Source organism: Rhinoderma darwinii, chromosome 11, assembly GCF_050947455.1.
Source record: "Rhinoderma darwinii isolate aRhiDar2 chromosome 11, aRhiDar2.hap1, whole genome shotgun sequence".
NCBI classification, from domain to species: domain Eukaryota; kingdom Metazoa; phylum Chordata; class Amphibia; order Anura; family Rhinodermatidae; genus Rhinoderma; species Rhinoderma darwinii.
Window position 1 is genome coordinate 57,601,973 of NC_134697.1, and position 25,917 is coordinate 57,627,889.

At 41.8% G+C, this 25,917-nt stretch overlaps 1 protein-coding gene across 1 annotated transcript in view; it reads left to right on the forward strand.

The window, feature by feature from the left end:
- The window catches only part of HIF1AN (hypoxia inducible factor 1 subunit alpha inhibitor), a 28,592-nt gene extending 2,875 nt beyond the window's left edge, over positions 1-25,717 (forward strand). Inside the window, exons 2-8 of the mRNA XM_075841581.1 lie at positions 6,952-7,202; positions 11,085-11,233; positions 13,424-13,569; positions 17,092-17,198; positions 18,896-18,959; positions 20,637-20,747; positions 22,322-25,717. Of these exons, the coding sequence (XP_075697696.1) occupies positions 6,952-7,202; positions 11,085-11,233; positions 13,424-13,569; positions 17,092-17,198; positions 18,896-18,959; positions 20,637-20,747; positions 22,322-22,366 (873 nt within the window). The 3' untranslated portion in view covers positions 22,367-25,717. The remainder of the gene's footprint in view (positions 1-6,951; positions 7,203-11,084; positions 11,234-13,423; positions 13,570-17,091; positions 17,199-18,895; positions 18,960-20,636; positions 20,748-22,321) is intronic.
- Positions 25,718-25,917: the final 200 nt, after the last annotated feature.

Below are 25,917 nucleotides of genomic sequence, written 5' to 3' on the forward strand. Positions count from 1 at the left end.
CTGAACGAAACGCCGTTTTTCCTACTGAAATCAATGGGCAGATGTTTGGAGGCGTTCAGCTTCCGTTTATTTAGGCATTTTTTTAGGTGTTTACGCCTTGAAAAACACCTGAAAACACTGTTTTTCACACAGTGCGGTTCTGCCGCGCAGCCAAAGAACCACACAGAAAAAAAACGGGTGTTTTTACTGCGATGCGCCACAGTTTCCATGCTAACTGCAAATGCATGTTTTTTTCAGTGTGGTTTTTGGCCTTGTGGTAAAAAAAAAAAAAAGCAGCAAAACCGCACTGTGTGAAGACACATTAATAAGTGTGCGCCATAAGTCCGCGTCGCAACAATTCCGGCGGTCCCTGCTTTCATTTTCAAATCTACTTTGGAAGGATGATAATATATAGGGGAAATGTATTTTGTTTGTTTTCGTTTCCTCTATTAACCCTTTATGACCACTGAAATAGTTACAGAAATAAAATGATATCTGCTGTGAAGTGAAGGTACAAAATATGACTGGAAAGCCTGAGGTTCTAAAATAGTTACAGCTTTCAATTCACAATGTTAAGTAGCATGAAGCCCCCCTATACCCCAGGACGACAAATAATATGATGTAATGTTTAGGCCAGGTTCACATTGTTTTTTTTATTGGTGCTGATTTAGACGTGGAAACCGCCTCAGAATCCGCAGCAAAAACCGCCCCAAATCTCACTCCAAGTCTCATTTCAATAGGAAGTGGAGGTGTTTTGTTTTCCCCGGACTGGTTTTGTACGCCCGTGGAAAAAAGTGTCATGCCCTATCTAGGTTTCCGCTTCTGAACTAAAAAACGGCCGCGTTCTTTTTACATTTGCTAAGTAAAAAAACCTACAAGAAAATAAGCGTAAAAAAAAAATGCATGCTTTTAAAAAGGTCCCTCAATGGATCGGAAGGAAATTTTGAGGCAGATTTTTAATTCCTGCCGAGAACCTTTACGTGAACCAGGCCTTACACTGCTCGATGGCGTTGAAATAACACAACGCACTTAGTGTCGGTAGACCAAACATGACATGGATTATGGATCAGAGCTGCGCTGCCACTGCTTGTCAGTGGTAAATGTATAACAGACGGGTGACGCTCCCAGGACTATTGCAGCCCTGTATGGAGATCACGAGTCTCCTCTTTGTAGGAAACCCTTATCAGATAAGGTGCATTCTTGGATCCTGGTTAATGAACCGCTCGCTACGTGTGTTTTATTGTGTAGCAAAGCTTCCAGGTAAATGTGGGTGGTGTTTGTTACCTAATCTCAGGCGGCGCCATTATCATTCACAGCACATAGATTACTTACGTGCCACAAATATGAAGGCCACGCTTGTAAACGAGCCCTAGATACAGTCCTCATTCCCTTCTATTATTGGACTGCCATTGTGTGTATAATACCCTAATCTACTGTATAAGGCCTCATTCACATGACCCCTATGGATCCGTAATTGCGGATAAAATACTGACGCGTTCATTTTATCAGCCGTGGACACCGTCCTGTATATTTATGGGTGCGTGTCCGGGTCATAGAAATGAGACGCAAAAATAGGACGTCCTATCTTTCACGTTTACGGACCACGCTCCTATACTAATTACTGTGAGCACGGTCCACAAATGCAGATGACGCTCCGCGGGCAGCCCGTGCAGTACCTACTGACCGTAAATACTGCGCGGTGGTGGGCATTAGTGCAGTAAGGCTTTGTTTACACGCCGAAATCCACCTCTTATTGATTTCAATGAAACATGTCACTTATTGACACTGGTTCAGCGCGTAAAGAGGTCGCATCAAACTGTAAATCCGCAAACACTAGTTTGGCAGGCCCATGTGAACATACGTGAACTGTAACTTAGATTTGGCATACAGTACTTTACAGATATAGAGACCACCCTTTTGTCTATTTAATTCCCAATCAAAATGGACGTACAAGTTGTAAAAAAATTTTGATGTGGGGAAAAAAGCAGAAACCTATATTTATCCCAAAATTGGCAAAGCCTCCAACACTGAATAAAATAGTCATTACAGGAGTTCAGAGAAAAAAAAAAGCTATTCGGCCTCATGCACACGACCGTATTTTTTCCCACCCGTAAATACTGGCGTAAATACGGGTCCGGTGTCACACGTATTCCACCCGTTTTGCACCAGTATTTACAAACCCGTGCCCGTAAATATGGGTCCGGTGTCACCCGTATTCCACCCGTATTTACGGGCACGTTTTTGGCGGCAAAATAGCACTGCACTAATCGGCAGCCCCTTCTCTCTATCAGTGCAGGATAGAGAGAAGGGATAGCCTTTTCTGTAATAAAAGTTAAAGAAATTTATACTTACCCGGCCGTTGTCTTGGTGACGCGTCCCTCTCTTCACATCCAGCCCGACATCCCTGGATGACGCGGTAGTCCATGTGACCGCTGCAGCCTGTGATTGACCTGTGATTGGCTGCAGCGGTCACATGGCCTGAAACGTCATCCAGGACGTCGGGCCGGATGTCGAGAGGGACGCGTCACCAAGGCAACGGGCCGGAGACCGGACTGGAGGAAGCAGGAAGTTGTCGGTAAGTATGAACGTCTTTTATTTTTATTTTTTACAGGTTTATTCTGATCGGTAGTCACTGTCCAGGGTGCTGAAAGAGTTACTGCCGATCAGTTAACTCTTTCAGCTCCCTGGACAGTGACTATTTACTGACGTCGCTTAGCAACGCTGCCGTAATGACGGGTGCACACATGTAGCCACCCGTTATTACGAGAGCTCCATAGACTTCTATGGACTGTCCGTGCCGTTATTACGGCCTGAAATAGGACATGTTCTATCTTTTTCAACGGCACGGGCACCTTCCCGTGAGAAAACGGGAAGGCACCCGTCGCCAATAGAAGTCTATGAGCCCGTTATTACGGGTCGTAATTACGACCCGTAATAACGGGAGTTTTTACGGTCGTGTGCATGAGGCCTTAGTCTGTAGTGAAATATGAGAGCGCCTACAAATGCGCTATTCCCTGCTCTTTTCTCTACGTGCTCCTCTATAGAACTTAAAAAACGCAACTACAAAATGACACGGAATAAAAAACCGCATGTAGAAAACGCCGCGATAAAGGCTTGAAATTCATGGCTTTCTTTTTTACTTTCGGTTTTAAAACACTGAGAAAAGTATGTGTGAAGGAGGCCTCGTGGACCGATGAGTTGGTGACTTGTGAATGTTAAGGAATTGACACCTTTGTACTTATCTGACAAACATTTAGGCCTCATGCACACGATCGTAGCCATGTGCACAGCCGTGATTTCTGGGTCGACCGGTCACGGAGTGACAGCCGCGAGCCGACCGCAAATCTGTGCACATGGCCGCGCCCATTATTTTCAATGAGCCCGGACCACAGAACACGGTCCGGGCTCCGGGGCCATACACGGACCGTGAAAACCACGGTCGTGTGCATGGCCCCATAGGAATGAATGGGACCGCAATTCTGTGGATTTTCGGTGGAATTGCGGCCGCAAAAGCACGTTCGTGTGCATGGGGCCTTGGTTTTTAAACATTCTACGAAAAAATAAAGACCCTCAAGCATACCGCTGTGAGGGTATGTTCACATGGCTTATTTTCATGGCGTAAATGCCCCAAAAAATGTCTGTAAAGACGGAAGCTGAACGCCTCCAAACATCTGCCCATTGATTTCAATGGGAAAAACTGTGTTTCGTTCAGATGGGAAATTTTTTTGGTGTCAATAAAAAAACAGCTCCAAAAACAGCTGGAAAAAATGCATCAAAAAACGTTTGATGGTTTAAAAATGGCTTTTTGGTTTTTAATTTAGCGTGTGAACGTACCCTGAAGATCAAAAAACGCCTGCAAATAAGCCTTGTGAACTTACCCTCAAACTAGAGATGCTGCCGGTGTACTCGGACTGGTTACCACATCATTGATTGGGATTACTTGGATCATAAGAAGCAGAAAATGCACCCAAATTCTAAGAGCAAGTCTACATGAGATGGAAATCCTGCAGATTTTATCAACTGATTTGCTCAGGTAAAATCTGCGTGACATTACAGTAGCAGGCGAGTGGATTACATGTTACAAATCTCATCCACAGGTTGCATCATTTTTAGGAATGGTGAAGAACATAGTTGCGATAATATCCACAGGTAATGCAGGGCTGTGGATCTCGCTGCAGATTACCGGCAGCCGATTATTTATTTTTGCTTCTTTGGAAATACTGCAAGATTCGGTGCAGATTTCCTCTCCGGATTTGCTATTCGCAGTTGAGTGCAATACTTGGTTTACAGGTCTGAACCCCTGCCTTCCACATCGTCAGAAAACGGGCACTGTAGAGCTTTCTGGCACCTGGAGTCCCAAGTAAGGAAGCTGGGGTATGAAATAGGGCTGGGCGATCATGACCTGAATGAAAATCACCATTAATTGAATATATAACCTACGAGTAATGAGCGATTATTTAGGCCACACACCTTTTTGCATGCCGCACCCCCAATTTGCAGGCTATGCCATTGAATAAATAATTAGCCCCTGAGCATGCTATATACTACTGTATGTAATATACCCCCTGACACTGCCCCAACACCGTATAATCTCCCTATAGCTGCCCGCACACATCATAATGCCCTCATAGCTGCCCTCCACACAGTATAAAGCCCCCGTAGTTGCCCTTGCACAGTATAATGTCACCATAGCTGCCACCACACAATATAGTACCCCCCATAACGGCCCTCCACACAGCATAATGCCCCCATAACAGCTATCCACACAGCATAATGCCCCCATAACAGCTATCCACACAGCATAATGCCCCCATAACAGCTATCCACACAGCATAATGCCCCCATAACAGCTATCCACACAGCATAATGCCCCCATAACAGCTATCCACATAGCATAATGCCCCCATAACAGCTATCCACATAGCATAATGCCCCCATAACTGCTCTCCACACAGCATAATGCCCCCATAACAGCTATCCACATAGCATAATGCCCCCATAACAGCTATCCACATAGCATAATGCCCCCATAACTGCTCTCCACACAGCATAATGCCCCCCAGAACTGCCCTCTAATGTATAAGGCCCCCACAACTGCCCCCACATAGTATAAAGCCCCCAAAGCTGCCCCTCACACAGTATAATGCCCCTATAGCTTCCCCCACACAGTATAATGCCTCCATAGCTGCCTCCACACAGTATAATGCCCCTATAGCTTCCCCCACACAGTATAATGTCCCCAAAGCTGCCCCCTCACAGATGATGTCACTGCCTCATGTCCGGCGATACGTAGTGAATGGTACAGCAGGGGAACTAACGGCCCCCTGTTCTACTATTGGATTCAACTGTATCTGCATCCTGACATTGCAGATACAGTTTAAACCGGGAAAAAAAAAAACGAAATGTGCAAGACGACGTCGGTTAATTGCGCTGAATTTCAGTTTTTTTTTCGATTAGTTGCTCAGCCCTAGTATAAAATGCAAGTAGGTTAAAGACAGAACATAACTGAGACGTGTGAACGCTGTTCTTTGTCACGTAATTTTGAAATGACGCCAACATTTCCTCTTCAGTTAGGAACGGCTGTTACTTGTGGTTGGGTTTAAACCTTTTGTGGTCATGTGTATGTGACAAACTTGCAGCATATGAAGCATATATAAAGCACAACACCAGAAGTATGCGGACGCCTGAATACAACATTCATATTGTGTCCAACAAGATTAAAGGGATAGAAGTTCTCACACTCAGCAATTGGAATAAAGTCACCTTTGAGGTGGTCCTATTAAAATATATATCTATATGCACACACACACACACACACACACACACACACACACACACACACACACACACACACACACACACACACACACACACACACACACACACACACTTTGAAATGAAATCATAGAAGAAATAAACCAGTTAAGATTAATAAAAATAACGGATTAACTTTGTTTCAACAAATTAAATGTAGATTGTTGACTCAAAGTATCCAGCTTTACACAACCGCTTTACACAACCGAGGCATTCGTTCTACAGTTACATTCAGATATTGTTCCGAAATTTCTTCCCAACATTTTTGCAAAAGTGCCTACAATGTGCTGCACTTGTAGGTTGCTTTGCTTTCACCCTTCTGTCCAGTTCATCCCAAACAAGCTCAATGGGGTTTAAGTCTGGAGACTGTGCAGGCCATTCCAGTTTTTGAAGCCTACCAGCTGCTTCTTGTCGTCTTAGGTAGTTCTGACATAGCCTAGAAGTATGCTTTGGATCATTGTCTTGCTGTAATATAAGCCCCTGACCAAGTAGGCGTACACCAGAGGGTATTGCATGGCGCATCAGAATGCTGTGGTAGCCCTTTTTGTCCAGTATGCCAGTAACCCTGTGCAAGTCGACATCTCTAGATCCAGAAAAAGTGCCCTAGACTGTCACGCTCCCTCCTCTATGTTTGGCAGTTGGTGTCACACACTGAGGAAACATCCTTTCACGTACTCAACGATGTACAAAAACACTGCGAGAGGTACCAAAGATGTCAAATTTTGATTCATCAGTCCATAATACCTTCTTCTACGCTTCAGTAGTCCACTGGAGACGCTGCTTGGCCCAGGAAAGTCTTTTTTATTTTGCAATCTGAGCCGTGGCTTTCAAACTGTTCCTCGACCTGTCAAACTTGCAGATCTCTGTCGGCAGCACATCTCTGTGAAACAGGGAGACGCGCTGCCGACATGATAGAAATGTATGGTGATGAGTGATCAGAGTAATGAGCGCCCGTCCCCATACGAACTACTTGTGAGAAGAGCAAACGAGCGCCGATCAACGAGCCGGCTCATTGATTGGCGTTCGTTTACACGGCCCACGTCGGGCCATGTGAGAGTACCCTTATACCAACAACAGTCATCTGTGGCCCGCTATTAAATATACTAGATGATAATACGTCACCCTATCTAATGCTGCTTTTTTTCTTTATTGGGGCAGGAGCCTGTGGTTCTGACGGATACAGATCTTGTGCACCCAGCCCTCAAGTGGGACTTGGATTATCTGAAAGAAAACATTGGAAATGGGGACTTTTCTGTGTACAGTGCCAACAATCACAAATTTCTTTATTATGATGAGAAGAAAATGGTTAATTTTAAGACTTTTAAGCCCAAGTCTGTTAGGCAAGAGATGAAGTTTCAAGAGTTTGTAGAGAAGCTCAGAGATATAGAGCAAAGAAGTGGCGATGAACGGTAAGTTCGCATCATGTCATCTGTATTTCACGAGTGTCCCTCCAAATATTTATTTTTAAAGCCGGTTTGCCCCTCTTGAGCATTTAAAGCACGTACATACATTACCTCTGCACGGCAAGGTCTGGGTTAACGGTTGCGTTTATTTGCAGTTTGCTTTTTAGTTTTTTTGCTAAACTGTTGACCAATTGACATACATTTTTCCGTTAATGAACCTCAATGATTAACCCAATTTCACTGCAGCCATTTTTACGTTTTTTTTTTATTTAATTTTTTTTCATTATTCCTCCCCATCTTCCAAAAGCAATAATTTTTTTTTATTGTTCCATCAAAATAGCCGTATGAGGGCTTGTTTTTCATGGGATGAGTTGTCGTTTAATGTACTATATAATGTACTAAGAAACGGAAAAAAATTCTTTGAGGTGGAATGGGGAAAAACAGCAATTCCTCCATTGTTTTTTTGGGGTTTCGGTTTTACCATGCGGTAAAACGACATATTAACTTTAAGGCTGGATTCACACGAGGTCATTACGTCCGTAAAGGATGGAACGTATTTCGGCCGCAAGTCCCGGACCGAACACAGTGCAGGGAGCCGGGCTCCTAGCATCATAGTTATGTACAACGCTAGGAGTCCCTGCCTCGCTGCGGGACAACTGTCCCGTACTGTAATCATGATTACAGTACGGGACAGTAGTTCCATGGAGAGGCAGGGACTCCTATCATAGTAATATAGGTTAAAACTTTATTTATATTAAGAAAATAATTTATTAATGAAGAAATCTTGTACACGTATATGATATTTAGCTAGCTTTCAATACATAGATTTACATAGAGAAACTGGCTTCCGGTCCACAAGTAAGACGCTGTGTGAATCGGCGAGTCGGTTTACAGATCACGTGACCGCATGGGGAAGCCAAACGGAGCCTATGTATTGAAAGCTTAGATGCTCGGTGAAGAAATAAATCATATACATGTACAAGATGCCCAATACAAATGTTCAAAGCAATAAAAGTTTTCATGGGAGTTCTTCTTTACATTATCTCTTGGTATTTTTTTCATTTTATTATTAATAAGAAAATCGAGATTCAAATTGAAAATCGCTCATAGGGTTGAAAACAAATCTGGATTTTTATTTTTCAGGAAACTCGACCAGCCCTCCGGCACGGTATAAATTATTTATTTTTTCACATGTGAGCCTATGTGTGACACCATGGCAACCGTCAGAGGTATACGTTAAACATATACCTCAGGGAGCTTCCCCAGGGAAGAGCATCCGTTAGCGTTTGGTCCGGGGATTCCGGCCCTGGGGAAGCCCCTGACATCACTATCCATATATGGGCGGTGATGTTAGGGGTTTTCAACTATGGAGCCCCTGACCAGAGAATCGGTAGCGCCCATGGCTGGGGACTCCGGGACTGGGGAAGCCCCCGACGTTACTATACTTATATGGTCAGTGATGTCAAGGGCTTGCCTGGGCACAGCGCTTCAAGTAGTGCTGTGCCGGGGAGTTCGGGTGACGTACTCCACTGTATGACTGATGTCATACAGGGCCTTAGGTATACACTGTGAAGCACTCTGTGTGTTACCAGGATGGTGCAGGATCACACAGTATGTGCTTTAAACAGTAGCAATTTTTAAAGTTTAGAAACCAAAAGTATCTCTGTGTATTGGCTAATCAAATATGATCTGAACAAGTGACCAAGACATATCTGGCTCTTCAGGAGAGTGTTTTGCTTCCCTCATACTATAAATTGTGTGCAATACAGAGCAAGAAGCTGGTAATGCATGGTACACTCCACTGAGATATGTCCTTAGCAGCAAGGACAGAGGCTCCAAGGCATAGCAGCAGGAACAAAAAGATCTTGGCTTTACTCTGTTTTGAGTTTTGCCATTAATGTATCTTTAAAAGGGTTATCCGGGAACTTAAAATGATAGCCTATTTTTAGGATAAGCCATTAATAATTAGATCGGTGGGGGTCCGACTCTTGGCACCCCCACCTATCAGCTGTTTTTGAAGAGGCCGCAGCGCTGGTACGAGCCCTACAACCTATATGTACGAAAAATGCAAAATGGAATTTCAATCCTCTTTTGAATTTTTTTTTTTTAGCTTTTTGTTGCTGTAGAGTCTGTGCGTCTCCTTTATGGGACTACCACTGCTAAGGGCTAACCTGAAATATCTGCTTTATTGAGAGCTCGCCATCTTGTCTCTACCCTTCCTCCTCAGAGTAGTGGGAGATACCAGCAGAGGAGGAGGAGGTTGTACACAGCGAAGACTGTCTGCACATTACGTTTTGGCCCTGTGTTTAGCGTGTACGGTGGGAAAGCTGAACAGCCCGACGGATGCCAAAAGTGGGTCCTGTCGGGCTGGTTTTCGTTGGTGTACCTGTTTTTTGGAAGCTGCAATAGCGTAGTAGACTATGCTTTTCTATCCCTAAGGATCCCACATAAAAACGTATACCGCATATTATCATTTTTTTAAATATGGTAGCCTATGGGTGACCTATGCTACTGTATGGCATACGTTTAACGTATACGTCACTGGCTTTTTAATTCCCTTTCATGACATATACTAATATTAAATGGATACCATTATAGTCTATAGGCGCTGTATGCGTTGAACGGGTGCCTACTAGTAGGGAGGGTTACACACTCCATCAGTATCAGAGGGGATGAGAGCTAGTGAAGTCTGCTGCAGCTTTTTCGATTCACAGAACACATGTCCAGCATGTACAGGGAGGGACATGAGCCAAGTTACAAACTGCCTATCGGAGGGCCTGAAAATGACTGGAGCTTAGTAGAACTTTTTTCTTTTTTTTTTTTAAGTCAAGGTAACCACTAGCAAAGGTGTACATAGCCTTTAGGATCACATGACTGATCAGTGATGTCATCGTAGAGGAATCTATCATATAGTATATTCTAAGAGTTCTGGATAATCATGAAGCTTTTTAACCTCTTAAGGATGCAGCCCATTTTGGCCTTCAGGACACTGCTGTTTTTTTTTCTCTTTATCTTCTTCCAATAGCCATAATGTTTTTATTTTTCCGTTTATGGAGTTGTATGTTCGGGCTGTTTTTTTTAATAGACTTCCTATTAAGCTCGTACATTGCTCGCTCGGCTTTCGGAGGAGAACCAAGCACATTGAAGGGGCACAGCGCTCATCTGAGCGCTTCTGCCGCATCGCTTTAGCAATAGGAGGGAGTCTCAGCCCTCAGGTCCCCTCTGAACAAATGTTCTGACACGTCACTATGAGATGTCAAAGGTTTTATGAAAGTTTAGTTTCCCTTTAACAACATTCAAACTTTAATCTACAGTACAATAACAGGGATGTAAATATGTATAGTGTATTTTATTTATATTTTACTACTTTTGTATAATAAAGTAATTTTTCAAAGAGAATTTTATTTTTGCCTAGTCAAATTCAAGGAGCCATAACTTTTTTTTTTTTTTATTTCGCCGTCAAAGTAACTTTGAGGACTTAGATTAACCTTCATTCATTTTTGTAGGCTGGAAGGGGTAATGGAAAAACACCAATTTGACCATTGATTTATTTTTCTTACATTGTTCACCGTGCAGTATGAATAACCTTGTAACTTTATTATATGGGTCGTTCTGAACAGTGATTTCAAATATCTCTTTTGGCTTCAAAATACTGATTAAATCTACAATGTGTGAACGAGGGCTAACAATTAATCCAGTTGCAATCGACGTTATGTCCCAGGCACCAAATGTTATGATTCGGCCGGCTCTATTTCTATTTGATTATATGGGGTCTGTTGACCACCAGCTCCCATCTGTTAACGTTTGGATCAAAAGGCCAGAATACACAATTGGCACAAATTCTAAATTGTTGTCTTTCGGTTCATTTTTGTTGTTTCCCTCATGTAGGTTGTATTTGCAGCAGACCCTCAATGATACCGTAGGGCGTAAAATTGTGGTGGATTTCTTGGGTTTTAACTGGAATTGGATTAACAAACAACAGGCGAAACATGGCTGGGGCCAGTTAACCTCCAACCTTCTGCTGATTGGCATGGAAGGTAAAGAATTAGAAATGTCCTGGAATAGCAGGACATATATGTGTATATGATGGCTGTAAAATGGTCTGTGGAATGTCTACAGGTGGGTCCAGTTATTCATTGTCTAAAGCAATGTATGAATCGTGAGACATAAAACCAGTAAGTAGATGCTGGAGGAAGCTCTTTTTCCATATGCCTTTGTCTCAGACACAGTAGAGGAATTTTCATGACATCCGAACAACACTTTAACCTCTTGCGGGGTGCTATTAGATGGAAACCTCTGTCGTTTCACCCATGTAAGACGTTTGTAAAAATTCTGATGTGTTAAGCCCCATTCACACGGCCGTAAAAATCATCCGTAATTGCGGTCCGCTATTACGGACCCATTCACTTCTATTGTCCACGGACACCTTCCCGTTTATTTACGCAAAGGTGTCTGTGCCGTAGAAGTTTCCTGCAATGAAGAAGTTTCCTATACTTTGTATAGGAGCACGGGCCCAAAATGCGGGCGGGTGCCCGCAATCGCGGCCTGTGACTATGGGCTTGGCCATGTGCTGAGTTATAACAATCTTGGTGAGCAATGGCTACACTGCCCCTCTTCTGTCTTCTGAATGATATTCTTGTAAAATGACAAGAGATGGTACATCTGCATACCACCTCTGCCCTGGCGATCGCATGACTGAGCTCCTCGATCAGCGTATGGCAGTAGGCTTTTGGAAAGAAAGGAATAAAGTCAGCCATAACATTAAAACACCTACCTAATATTGTGTAGGTCAACCTCGTGTCACCAATACAGCTCTGACCTTTCGAGGGACTGACTCAACAAGACCTCTTAAGATTTCCTGTGGTATTTGAAACCAAGAGATTAGAACCAAAACAGGATCATGTGCCCTAAGAAATGAGGATCTGCTGCTAATGTACTGGCCAGTGTATATAATAAAGATATGAACATTGATTTGTGTTGTATATCGTGTCCCTCAAAAGGATAAGGGGAGTGCCGAAACAATAAAAAAAAAGAAAATGCACACCATCCCTATGTGTAGCCCTAGCCCGAGCCTTACACTGTACTGTACTTACACCACATTATTATGTATCACAATAAACAATAGCTAATTATGTTAACTCTGCGGGCATGTGCCCACTTCCATTTTTTCCTAAACATGTTATAAAAAAATAAATAAAAATCAGGATGATATCTTTGGGGGAGCCGATTAAGTTCAGTTGGCTTAAAAATGTCTTTTTTTGTTTCTAAATTGGTGTCCATTTCCTAAACGACAGGTTGTTTTTTTTTGTCAGTGTAGAAAGTGCAGCATGCTGCAGTCCTGTTCTCTTTCCACGTGACTTGCTTTGCGGCAAATAAGAAATGGATCGAAAGCGGATACACGTTCGTTTTCCATCTCTCCTCCCTTTTTTTATTTTTTTTCTTCTCCTCAGAAATAGATACATCATGGCAATGTTAAGGAGTGACATCATGGGAAATAAGTGGACTGCATGTTGCAATGCAACTGATGCTGATGGATTGGTAATGGGTGAGAAGTGGGTACTAAGAATGCAAATTTATCACCATCCATCCACGTTAGTTATTACATAAAAAACTGATATCTAAATTGCAAGTGGACTCATACCCTTAGGAAGACTTTCAATTTATTACTTTGATGGGGTTATAAAAATGTTATGTTCTATAGCCCTTTTAAGGTCCTGTTCACATCTGTGTTAGAGACACCATTAGGGGACTCTATTGCAGATTCCGCCAAAAATACCGGAAACTGTATCTGGTAAATCCACAGAGACGCAGATGGAACCCTTTAAAGTCAATGGACTCCGGCTGTCTCCGTTGTTCAACGGAGCCAGCGCTTGTGGCATTTTCATTGTTCTGCTCCACTGACACAGCAGCACAACGGAATACCGAACGCTGATGTGAACAGGGCCTAAATAAAAAAATAAAATATAAAATTTATCTGTATGAAAAAGGGCAAAATAAAGCAGTGTCTGTAATAAGATAGCAAACTTTACTTTGGTTAGCCTATCAAAAGAAAAAGTTTAGAAAGTTGCAAGTCATAAAGTGGTTAATTGTGTATGAATGTTCTATTGGAATCAGTAAATGTTTATGAATACACTCAGGCAAGTGAGAACATTTTTGACATTTCTGTGACAGTATTGGGATGCTTTGCTCTGTGTACGTGTCTAAACTCATGTTTCTGTTGTACGCAGGGAATGTGACTCCGGCGCACTATGACGAGCAGCAAAACTTCTTTGCCCAGATTAAGGGATACAAACGCTGTATGCTCTTTCCACCCGAACAGTTTGAATGCCTTTATCCTTATCCTGTTCACCATCCCTGTGACAGACAGAGCCAGGTGAGGATCAGATCATGCCCATCGTGCCAGCATACACTTCTACTCGGAGATCAGGCATCTGCAATCAATGTTCACATATCGTATGCTCTGCTAACCGTGAGCAAATGTTTCCAAAGCTGCTGCGAGATGAAACATTCATGCAATGTCTGTACTGTGGTGTTTGGCTCTTAAATATTATCACAGGATTGGTTTTAATTTAGTCATTTACTCACATCCGCTAAATGGCACCCTGATCTTTTCGATGGGGAGTACTATATAGCTATACTGTATTCTAATGTGGACATGTTTAGCCTTTAGTACTTATTACTGTACAAGGTGGACTCATGTGACTGTTCCTTTAGGGTGCTCAAACCTGAGCTTTTAGTGGGCGCAGGAGCAGTCACTATCTTCCCTTTAGCCGGGCATCTTAGACATCCCCTAAAATAAAGAGCTCTGTCCGCTGAAAGATGCACCCCCAGCCAATACATTGTGCCGACTGTATAATAACGAATACAGGGAGACAATTTTTAATTTCTCACTGGAGTTTTCCTCTAAAGGGAGTAGTGTATCACTTGTAGTGATATAATAGTATAGTGGCTTTGAAATATTTTTTTTATATATGGGGCAGATTGATAAAAACATTGCAACCAATCACATTGAAGCTTTCATTTCTTATCGTGCTTTTACAAAATGATTACTATAAAGTTATTGGTTGCTATGGGCAACAGACAGTTTTCTTGTTTCACTCCCATTGTGCTTTCCCTGCATAAAAACTGTTTAGTGTTGCCCATAGCAGCCAATCAGATTCCCAGCATTCATTTTTAGTTAAAAGAAGTGATCGGATTACGGTAGTTATTAGCAACACTGACTTTTTATTAGAAGAGTTTTTCTGCATAATGGCGGTGCAGTTATGTTACGTGAACACTTTATCCTACATCTTACCTATTCACTGTGACTCCCTGTTGGACTGTCCATCTGGACTAGCGAGTTTGACTTCACATGGCAGGAAATCTAAATAGTTGGTACCGGCACTGACGACATATCTAGGGTGGTTGTCCTACCAGACAGTTGCTTTAAAGTGCCTGATTTAACCCCTTCCTGACTGCCCACTGTCTTTTGGCCACATCTACAGCGACGACTTTTGGTGTCGTTGTAGAAATGGCTCAGTAAGCCTGCTTTAAGTGTACACTATGTGCTGCCCTAATAGAAGCTTGTGTCATACTGACACAGTGTAATGTATTAGCGTATAGGAGCATGCTAATACATTATAAGTAAAAAAAAAAAGGTGTAAAAGTTATTTCTTCAGGGCATTAAAAACAATAAATAAATATTAACAAAAATAAATAGTCATTATTTTGACTAAAATAAATTTAGTGCCCATACATTACATAAAAACAAAAAAAAAACTAGACATATTAGGCATCTAGGTGACCGTAATAACCTGAAGAATGAATTTAACGTGAAACATGAACGGGATAAAAAAACAATGCCGAAAATCGCTTTTTCCTATATTCACACCACCTAATACACAGTCATTTTTTTTTTTCTACCCCCAAACCGCGCAGAAAAAAAAATAAAATTTCTCCCACGTATAGAGCCACGTCAATGAAAAAATAAAATAGTTATGGCTGCTGAAAGGCAGAGAGGCAAAAACTGAAAAATTTAGCTGATCATTAAAGAGACTCTGTCACTACTTTTTATTAATTCCCTATCTCCTAACTGATCTAATAGGCGCTATGATGCTGATAACTACAATGTGATTTGTTTCTTTAAAAACGTTTATTTGCAGTTATGAGCATTTTTCTAAATATGCTAATGCGGCTCTAATAGCCAAATAGGAGGTGACTCTTCTTTCATTCTGGGCGGTGTAATGTTTTCTGTATGACGCTGTCCAATCAGCATACAGCTTCTACCCCTTCCCTGCCCAGCAACACACTGATCATATAGTATACAGCTTCCATTCCTGACTGTGTATTCAACTGGTGATACCTCCGGTTGTGTCACAGCTAGAACTGCGATCCTGGTGCCATATGAAAGATTAGAATTTCCTCTTTCATATGCCAGAACCGCTGTTTGAAGAGATATGGCTGTTTGAAGTGATCCCCCTTCCCTCCAGCCTCAGTCTCTCACACTGTGTGAAGCAGCTTCGTGCTGATAGGACGGCGTCAGAGGCTGTGAGGTAGCTCCACCTCATCAGAATCGCTGCTGTTGACACTAGGGTTGTCACAATACCACAATTTGGACTTGGATACCCATACTTTGTGTGGTATTGCGATACTTGATGCCAAAACGATACTTTGCCAACAATAATAAAAAAAAAACTACACACGTCTGAATTGACAGTGTCGGCTCCTTTCCTCCTTGTGTAAAAAAAAAAGTTCTTCCGTTTTCTGAGCTGAGGCACGAGGTGTGATGAATTTTAACCCCCATGCGCCTCACATTAATAGTAATTAACCCCATGATGTTCCTCAGTTATAATGGACAACATTGGATTCATGTGTGAGGTACATGATGGTATTACATAATTAGTATTAATGGGAGGCACATGGAGGTTCAAAATTCATAATACATCATTCCTCACATTAATCAGTGAAAGCAGTCTTTAGTTTTTAACCGCGTAAACCTCATAAATGATGCTATAAATTTGTTATTACGGTCGCGATGATACAGAATGTGTATATTTTATGTATTGAGACTTTTATTTTAATGTTTATCGTAATAAAATGTGTTTTGTTTTGTTTTTTCACATTACATTATATTATTTCTTTTTAAACTTTAACGTAAAGACATATATCTATGAGGTTTCTCTGATCTCCGCCATTAGAGCGGGTCTACGGCTGTGTAATACAGCCATTGCCCCGCTCCTAACAACAAGTGTGCACACGCGGTCTGCACGAGGTGATGCGGCCGGCGCTGCACAATTGAGCGGCGCTGAAGACCTTACATGGGGGTGTTTGGCAGTGCGCCCGCCATGTTCCGTCTTCAGTGATGGCACTAATTAGTGCAGCGCTGGCCGCATCACATCATGCTGACCGCACGCACATTTGTCAGGAGCGGGGCAGTGGCTGTATCACACATGTATTACACAGCCGCAACCACGCTCTAACTACATTCATGTGTTACAATATCAAGCTGTGCGGCCGCACGGTATTGAACAGTTTGAGGGTGCACGGTATCTACAGTATCGATATTTCGATGCATCGTGCAACCCTACTTGACACCCACTTGTCTGATAAAGGCTCACTTACATATTTTGAAAAAAGCTCATAACTTCTAAAAATAATAAACGTTTTGGGACACCATTTTCACTAGCATTATCAGTGTGACCGCGCCTATTAGATTAGCTGGCAGATAGGGCATTACTAAGCTAGTGACAGATCCTCTTTAATGCCTTTTGAGGCCTGGTCATTAAGGCGTTTAAGTAATGTCATTATTACGGCCCATGTTACTGTTTGTTTCTGTTGTTGGAATGATGGAGTGAACTTAGTTGTAGTCTTTTCCAGCATTTAATAATTAGATTTATTAATTTTCACTACATGACAGGTGGACTTTGAAAACCCTGATCTAGAGAGGTTTCCGAACTACAGAAATGTGCTTGGTTACGAGACCGTTGTGGGGCCTGGTGATGTTCTGTATATTCCAATGTATTGGTAAGAAGTTTTTTTTACAGGCCTCAATTTTATTTTTTAGTGTTTATCATTTAGATTTTAGTCTGTAGAATAGAAATAATGTGATCTTCTTCTTTTTTTATAAAAATATGTAAACTTTTTTTTTCCCCCTGGGGCAGCCTTATATGAGAGACACCCTTGCTGCATTGTCTGTGTAGACATACATCAGGGTGTGTGTGCCTTTTTGCCAACTGAAATGAATTGCATTCAATTGAAAGAGAAGTGTCATAAATTATTAGCCGACAGGAATGTTTAAGTACAGCCCCCTACCCGTGAGACTGGGAAGTAACAGGGAAGATGTATATAGACCATTATCTGTGTGTATAGCAGTGCTATCCTACCTAATATATAGGCTACCAGCAATACAACAGAGCTGTTATTAACTTGCTCACCTCTAATGATAATAAGATGACTCTGCATATTCTGTCCCAATGTATACAGAAAAGCTGACAAGTGAGCTACAGAAAACTGACTGTGTTAGCCTAGTGTGAAAACTAATGTTTCAAGATGTATTTCTTTTATATGGATAGTCACAAAAAAAATACCACAAAGATTTTTGCAATAAAAACCTGATTTTAAAGAATTTTGTTCTCTAATGACACATTCCCATGAACACATAATCCAGTTTTGGTGATCATGGGTCCTGACTACAGAAAGTTCTGCACTGGAAGAATCTCTATTTTCAGATTAGTCTATACTAATACTATTGTCATTTATTCCTTCAATGTTACTCATGTGTTTTATAAAACAGTTTCTCAACCTATTTTAGGAAACCACACAGATAAGCAGGATATATTTACTGAAAATAAAACCTTTTCTCCTAACTTTTCCCATTGTTTAATCAGAAGAACCCTCATAATAATGTGACTTGTATGCAAATACTTGTACTGGCAATCAGCCAACTGGGCAGAGTTGTTCTTTCCTTGTCATCAGTCCCCTCTCCTTTGTAAATGTTCCTAGTCCCTGTTGTGTACTGCATTGCATTACATAGGGTGGCTCCATATAAACAGATCTAGCAGTCCTAGTTGATCAGGCTGGATCTTCATGCTCTTCTGGAGATTAGCATGGTCACTTTGTATTGCTCATGTGACAACAGCATTTGCGTTGCAAGTAAATAATGTGCCATGTGTATACATATCCTTTACTAACAGTGGAAATGACAAATGTCATTGTTCCATTTCAAGGACCTTCATAGATAGATAAATTCAGATGGCCATCATATTAATAAATCATTTAATTTTGCTGGCCTTGGGGCCTCTGCACATGGCCATAGTGCAAGCCCGATACTTAGTTTGGATCCGGTCATGTGCTATTCTTGCCATCAAAAAGCAATGGAAACCCAACAGAATGGAGACTTTATGCACTAATGTAAATAGAGCCTAAGATATGGCAACTAAAAGACATTTCTGAATGTGGGTGATCTAATAAACATTTTCTCTAAGTTCTAGATTCTCAAACTGTTACATGTTCCCCAAGAGGGTATACACCATGTCCCGAGCTAATACTCGCGCTATCCACATGCTGTGATTTTTATGTGAAGCACAGTGTATGATCATAGCCTTGGGGGTACTGTGATGTCATTTATTTGAGTAAGGGGTACTTCACTTACCAAATTTAAAAAAAAAAAAAAAAAGGACCGCTTTGGACTTTTGTGGTAAAATAGTATATGACTATTGCAGGTGGCACCATATAGAGTCACTCATGGATGGAGGGACAACAATTACAGTCAATTTCTGGTACAAGGTATGTTTTATATATGTTTAATGTGCTGATTTGATCTGCACTTATAGGGAACCGGTCACCAGAATTTCAGCTATCAACTCAAATCACCCCTCGCTGGCCGCTGCTATTAAAAGGTCGTTGCCGTTATCCCCTTTCCTAAACGCCTCCTCCGACCGTAAAGAACGGTCTGCAATCATTTTGCGCCTTTTATGGTAATCATACGTCAGACTCATTCGTTCCTCTTCTTATGCCCGCCCATCGCCGAAAACCGGCCTGCCCTGAATGCAGAAATCTCGTCCGAGATAGCGCACGTACGCCCGTCCTGTATGGGCAGACACCCTTCCCTGCTTCGTCCCGGCCTCAAATCTGGTTACTGCGCATGCACCGTTATGGTGTCCTGTTGTGCGCACGCACCAGAACAGGGCATCGATGCACAGGATTTAGTGTGTGCTCGGGGGAGGCGAGGAGCTGTCAATCAAAAGTAAGGAGGCGGGGTTAACGTGGTAAAGCTTGAGGAATGAAGATATTACTCTTTTCGATTGAAGATATGGTTCTTTTATGCTCAGTAACATATGGCGTGGGAACACTGAATACTAAAGGTACAGAGCCTCCTTAGAAGATAATTATAGGTTACATAAAAATGATTTTTCACCCACTTCCACCAGGCATTGCTGGTTTAATAGGTGAAATGCTGGTGACAGGTTCCCTTTAATAATTTTGAGACTGACAATAAATAGTTGCTGTTGGGGATGGTGCTTCACTAAGGCCTTTTTTCACTATATACCATGTCTGATGTGTCCTCGGGTACCTGGGTGATATAACCTATGTAGAATTTTACTTGAATTCTCTGGGGAATGCATGACAACTAGACAAATGTTTAAATAAAGATAATTCTTGATGTTGTAAAGTGCAGAATACCATGTGTACAGGTGTGTATAGAGGCAGCTGTCCACTATATTGTGTTTAATAATCCATTTACAATTTGCATCTTTGTCTCTAAGGGTACCTGCTACTTCAGTGCTTCTGTACTGTGACACACGACCTAGGTCATTTTTATGATTGGGTTTTTGGACTCGCTGCTTGTACATGCTGATCTCCGGCAAGTTGAAACCATGTGCTTCATCCGTACAAGCCACATAGAAAACCAGCCGCTGCGTGTATGTGCACACTAAAGGACTTGTCCCACTGGACCTGCAGACCTGTGCCTATTATTTGCTGCCCTCTCTGACTGGAGCATAATGTAGTGGCAGACTTCCTAATTTCAGCAGTCCGTCACTTATGTCTGATAGTTATTTGATTTTTGTTAACTTACATTCAAATTGTTGCATCGTTCGCATCTCGCTGGGAGGAAGGTGTCCAGTGCTCCCCGTCCAGTCACCGATCGTTGACGGCTTTCTCTCTTTTACGGTTTATAGAGAGAAAGCTGTCTCCATAAAGTTGCAGACAGGTTCCCTTTTAATTAGGCTTCTTGTCATGATCTATTCTACTTATCCAATAAAGATGGAAGGCTAAGTAATTTTCAGAATACTAATAGAAGTGTAGTGTTTAAATCTCCAAATTACATGACCTTGCTGGTTTCCAGACCTGCCTAAGACCCACCAGGGCTTGGTTTTAAAAGTAAAAACACTCAATACATGTTTCCCTTTCTATAGTTTTATCTTTTTAATATGATTTCTCTATGGTTTCCAATTTAAATAGGGTGCACCAACTCCAAAAAGAATAGAATACCCACTCAAAGCACACCAAAAGGTGGCAATAATGAGAAACATTGAAAAGATGCTGGGAGAAGCCCTTGGAAACCCACAGGAGGTAAGTGACATTCTATAAGGATTATTTAAATTAACACTATTTATTCAATTAAGTTGCAGCTGCTGTTTCTGGGGCTTTTCATTAGTGAATATGAAGGGGCATTACAGTAAGGGTCCTCTTACAAGGCCCAACATGGGCCATGTAAACGGGTGCCGGTCAACGAGACCGCTCGTTGACTGGCGCTCGTTTTCTCCTTTTAAAAGGAGCTATGTATGGGGCTCGTTACTACGAGCACCACTGTATTTCCCTCTAGGAGCGGGATTTCCGGCCAGAGCGTTACTGACGCTCTAGCAGGGGATTCCACTCTTAGAGGGAGCCCCTGATGTCACTGTCCATATATGGACAGAGATGTCAGGGACTCCCTCTAGGAGCGAAATCCCCTTCCAGAGCGTCCTAGAGGGAGCTACAGTGGTATTATTAACAAAGGTGGGTGCTATCTACAAGTGGGGGTGCTATCTACAAGGCGGTGGTCGCACTATACCTGGAGTACCTGCTTCCCCACGGAACTGCTATTCCGTACTGTATCATTTTCAGTACAGAACAGTAGTTCCGTGGGGAAGCAGGGACAGAACAGGGAGCAGATGGGGACAGAATGGGTGCAAGCCTCTCAGACTGGGAAGACCAGGCAGGCGTCGTGTTGGAGCTTCCTCCTGCAGCACGGCGCCCAGCCCTATAATGGGGTCACTTATTGAAGCGGTTATCTGGGAACCAAAAATTGCTTTGGATTTATATTTTTATGTGAAAAGTGATTTCAGGGGTTATCTATAGCTGGAGTCCCTGAGCAGAGCATCAACTGTCGCTCTGCCCGGGGACTCCGGCACTACTGTCACCGTCCATATATGGTCACTGACGCCGGAAGCACTGCTGGAGTCCCCGGGCAGAGCGCTAGCTGATGCTCTGCTCCTTGACTCCATCAATGTGACAGCCCCTTGTGGTCATATGCTTGATCTTACGCCGACAAGAACGGCACAGGAAGCAAGCACTCGGCGCATCATCAATATTAGGAAAACTACAGGATTTCCGGGACCACTTCACCAGGTTTGAACTGCACATTCAGTACAGAATTATAAATGAGAGTACATTAGAAGTGACTTCTTTTCACATAAAAATATAAATTCAAAGCAATTTTCGATAACCTGGATAACCCCTTCAATGTGAGGCATGAGGTGTTATGAATTTAGTACCTTTGTGTCTCACATTAATAGTAATTAACCATATCATGTACCTCACACATAAAAATTTTGCCCGTTATGACTGAGGTACATGATGGGGTTAATTACTATTAATGTGTGCCACGTGCCTCACATCAGAAAATGGAAGGACTTTTTATTTTTGTGGGTTTTTATTTTACTGTTGGCAAAGTATCGTTTTGGTATCGAGAATCGCAATACTACACAAAGTATCGGTACCGAAGTCCAAATTCTGGTATCGTGACATCCCTAGTTTCATCATAGATAAACTTACATTCTGATAATAGGTTATGTACAACTGTAATATGCAATATATCCTGTTGCTCTAAATGCTTCTGTAAGAAATTTCCTTTCGTTTGTGTCATTCTATTTTTCCTTTTTCAGGTTGGTCCTTTATTAAACACAATGATAAATGGTCGCTACGACTGACGCCGGTTTATCGAGCCGTGACCACGTGTGTATGAGACTGCTGCTGCTTTCTTTGATCACTTGTGAGACAACTGACGAGAAATACTGCGGATTGGAAGCACTTAACTGGCCAACTGTTCTCCTGTACATTGGTTTACACCACTCACTACTGTTTTAATTGACCTGTTTATTTGTTTTTGGGATTTTTGTTTATAAAATATTTTGGCCAGCAAAGAGGAAGGAAATATTCAACAAAACAATGCAACACCTGAAGTTGTTCTTTGCACTCCGTACAGACAGTGGACATTAGGGCTGTTACCCATCGCCCACCCTGTCCGCAGGCAAAAAGTGTTTACTGCATCCATTCACTCCGTCACGTACGGTATCCAAAGACCTGGGATGAGGAGCTTTTCATTTAACCAAGGCATTTTCCATGGACTTTCTTTTGTCGGTGTCCGGTTCTGTTTCTTAAGTAGTCGTTAAACATGTCTCTGTTTTCTGAGTAAAACTTGCGCCATACAGATGTCCTGAAAAGTAAATGGTTCTGAAGAAGGCAAGGTGACTACTCAGACAAATGGTTTTTCTGCAAAATAACTTGATACCTTCACCATTGGCAAGCACACAATGTTTAATGGCACCTGCTGTTTGCTGATTCCTAGGACCTTTTATTTTGAGTCTTCAATGGAATCAGTGTTTTGGAAACTTAAATTAATTTTTTTTCTATCGGTAAACTGTAAAGCACTTGCTGAATGCTAACCGAATCCTTCTTTTTACCTCTCATTGCTGCTTTTAAGGTGTTTGTACGTTCACAAAACAAGTGGATGAAACCAATTTGAGGACCTTCCCAGTGCCTAGAACAGCAAATCCTCCAGGCAATCAATATAATGCAAAATGTGACATCACTTTTAACTATGTCCATAGTCCCACCTCCGAGTAACCATGCCCTGTTATGATTGTGAAAGTTTTTGTGCACATGACTATAATCAACCACTGAGATGGCTTTGCGCATTAAAACCGTGCTGAATTTTTTTATGTAGACTTGGGGAAGCCGGTTTGTTGGTTGAACAAAAATTTATGGGAACGTTGGTTATGAAATGATAACGACCAATGGCCCCATGGATTCTAGTCCAAATCTATGAATGTTAGTTGTGAAGTGCCTCAGTGATGTCACTAGTAGTGCATTGGCAAGATGTTTTCCCAGAAGTATTGGTCCATCCCACAAAGTGACTTTGTGTAGGCTACAATTAATCACGAAAATTAAAGAAGCCTTCCACCTACCGCTGTGGTATTAATCAGATTTTTCTAAAAAAAAAAGAACCTTTTGTAAAGTTGATCAATCCCTGTGGGTTATTGAAAAATATGGCTTCGTGGGGAGTCTCAGCCAAATCTTTTTTTTTTTTTTTTTTTTAATGGAAACTCAATTTGTAATTAATAATGATCTCTACGTGCCCGAGTCACCTCTTGTGCTAGCCTTCCTAGACATAGCTGTGGTGTATTTTGCAGGTTGTTATTTTTTGTAACATCACGTGTTTTCTTTCTATGGTTACAGTGGATATTGAATGGTATTCTGATGTCATTTACTGTGAAGTAACGGGGGCTTTAGTTTGCTGTGCAAATTTATTTCCTTTTTGGCGAGTGTTGATGGAATTTTGGCTACAACCCTGTTAGGAGTGTGTGGTTCTCTTGTGTGAAAGCCAACACCGACAGATAAATAAATTCCTCTATTTTATAGCGATTGAACAATTAAGTTGTGAATGAGAGTTGGTTCATTACTATGTATATTTTTTAATTGAAGTTTTTCTGCCACATAAAGATACAAGGGCGATTTTAGAACCTGAAATAATTATCCAGTTGACCATGCCAAAGTCAAAAATGTCATTATTAAGCAATGCTTCATTATCCTCTCCTAAACTGTTAAGATGAGAACGGCCATCATAGCAAATCAATCAACCTAATCTATCTGGAGAAGTCGGGCGCTTCTAGTCAGTAGTCATTTGTGATTAAAAGGATTCCTATTCATCTATATCATTATAAAGCGCACTTCTACCCTAAACTTCTCAAATGCCCGCTCCCCTCATAAAAGCGGAGATATGGGAAGCCTTACGCTGAAGAGTTGCCTTTACTGTTTCTTTTGACCCTAGAATTTTGTTCGAGCAAAAGAACTGCGAGGGTGGCTCCAAGTTACAGGAAAGAAAAGTGACAGAGCAGCTTTAATATGCGAGTACCCTTCAAACATCTCCAATATGTCGGCTTCCTGTACCCCTGTCAGTGCGACTTCAAGGATTTTGGGTGATGGTTGAAGTGGTTGTCTCACCACAGACATCCCTTTTGGCATAGTGGCTCCCATAATAATCTGCTACTCAATGAGCCCCTGATAAAAGGGGGCAAAGAGATGATTGACGCCACCAGTCAGACACTTCAGAGGGAAAATGGTAGTATCCTATAGCAGCCATTCATGTTCTATATAGACGGGTCAGTCTGCCAGAGCGAGAAACGCCACTTGTTAGAGGCTCTCTGCCCTGGTCACTAAAGGGAGGCCCTGAGTGGAGGATGCCCCTCTATGATAACTATATGTCCTAATAAGGACTATATATAGAAAACAACCCCTTCCACTGCAGTTAAATCTTCATTTTAAAGTTTAACTAGAGGCGTGCTCCATTGTAGAGGACCCTACCACCTAGACTTGAGCTACACTGAGCTCGTTCATGTCACTCAAAATGTGGGACACTTTGTGCCAATTCCTTTGGCTTGGCAGCAATTGTGCCAGTTATACAACAATATCGCGACTTTCCATTGTCTTCTAGGGGAAGAACACATGAATCACATGACCCATTGACACTGGGGTGCACCATGTAGCCCAGGCCTAGGGAGAGGTCGTCGCTCCATGATTAGACCGTTATGAAGTTTTACCCTGTATTAAGTAGAAATACTTTTGCTGCTAAAAAGTTTTGCTGGCAGCACGCCAATTCAGGTACTGGTATTTCCGATACTTCTGGTATATTGCCCTGGCATTATTTCTATCAGATATCATGTAGTGTAAGTAAAGCTTCTGGTACAGGAAACCTATCTTATATCTACAATATACAATTGCTCCAGAATCTGCCCTGATCACTGCTTCTGTGTCAGGGCCGGCTCTCATTGACTTTGGGCTCCCAATTCTATTGGTTTAATGTGCACATTTATTTAATGTACGTTTTATAGTTGGATTTCCAGCCCTCAATGTTAGCAGCATTTTAATGTATTTTTGATTATTAAATAATTAAAACAATTACCCTAAATCTTTGTAACTGGAGGGAAACCTTTTGTTGCCTTTTATATCTACATGTGTTTGGGATGCATTTCTACCTCCTATAATAAAATGTTTGCATTGTATATTTTCTTTATTTTTAATGCATTCCATTTCAAATACTTCTATGCATCATGTATCCACCATAGGCAAGAGATATACGTTTTATATTTATTTCATTTTACAAGCTGCAAACAAGAACACCGAAATTCAAAAGTGCATTGCAGTACAAGCAGCAAAGTTTTTACCTTGTTTCTATTCTTTTTCGGAAAGTTGTAAAGGTTCA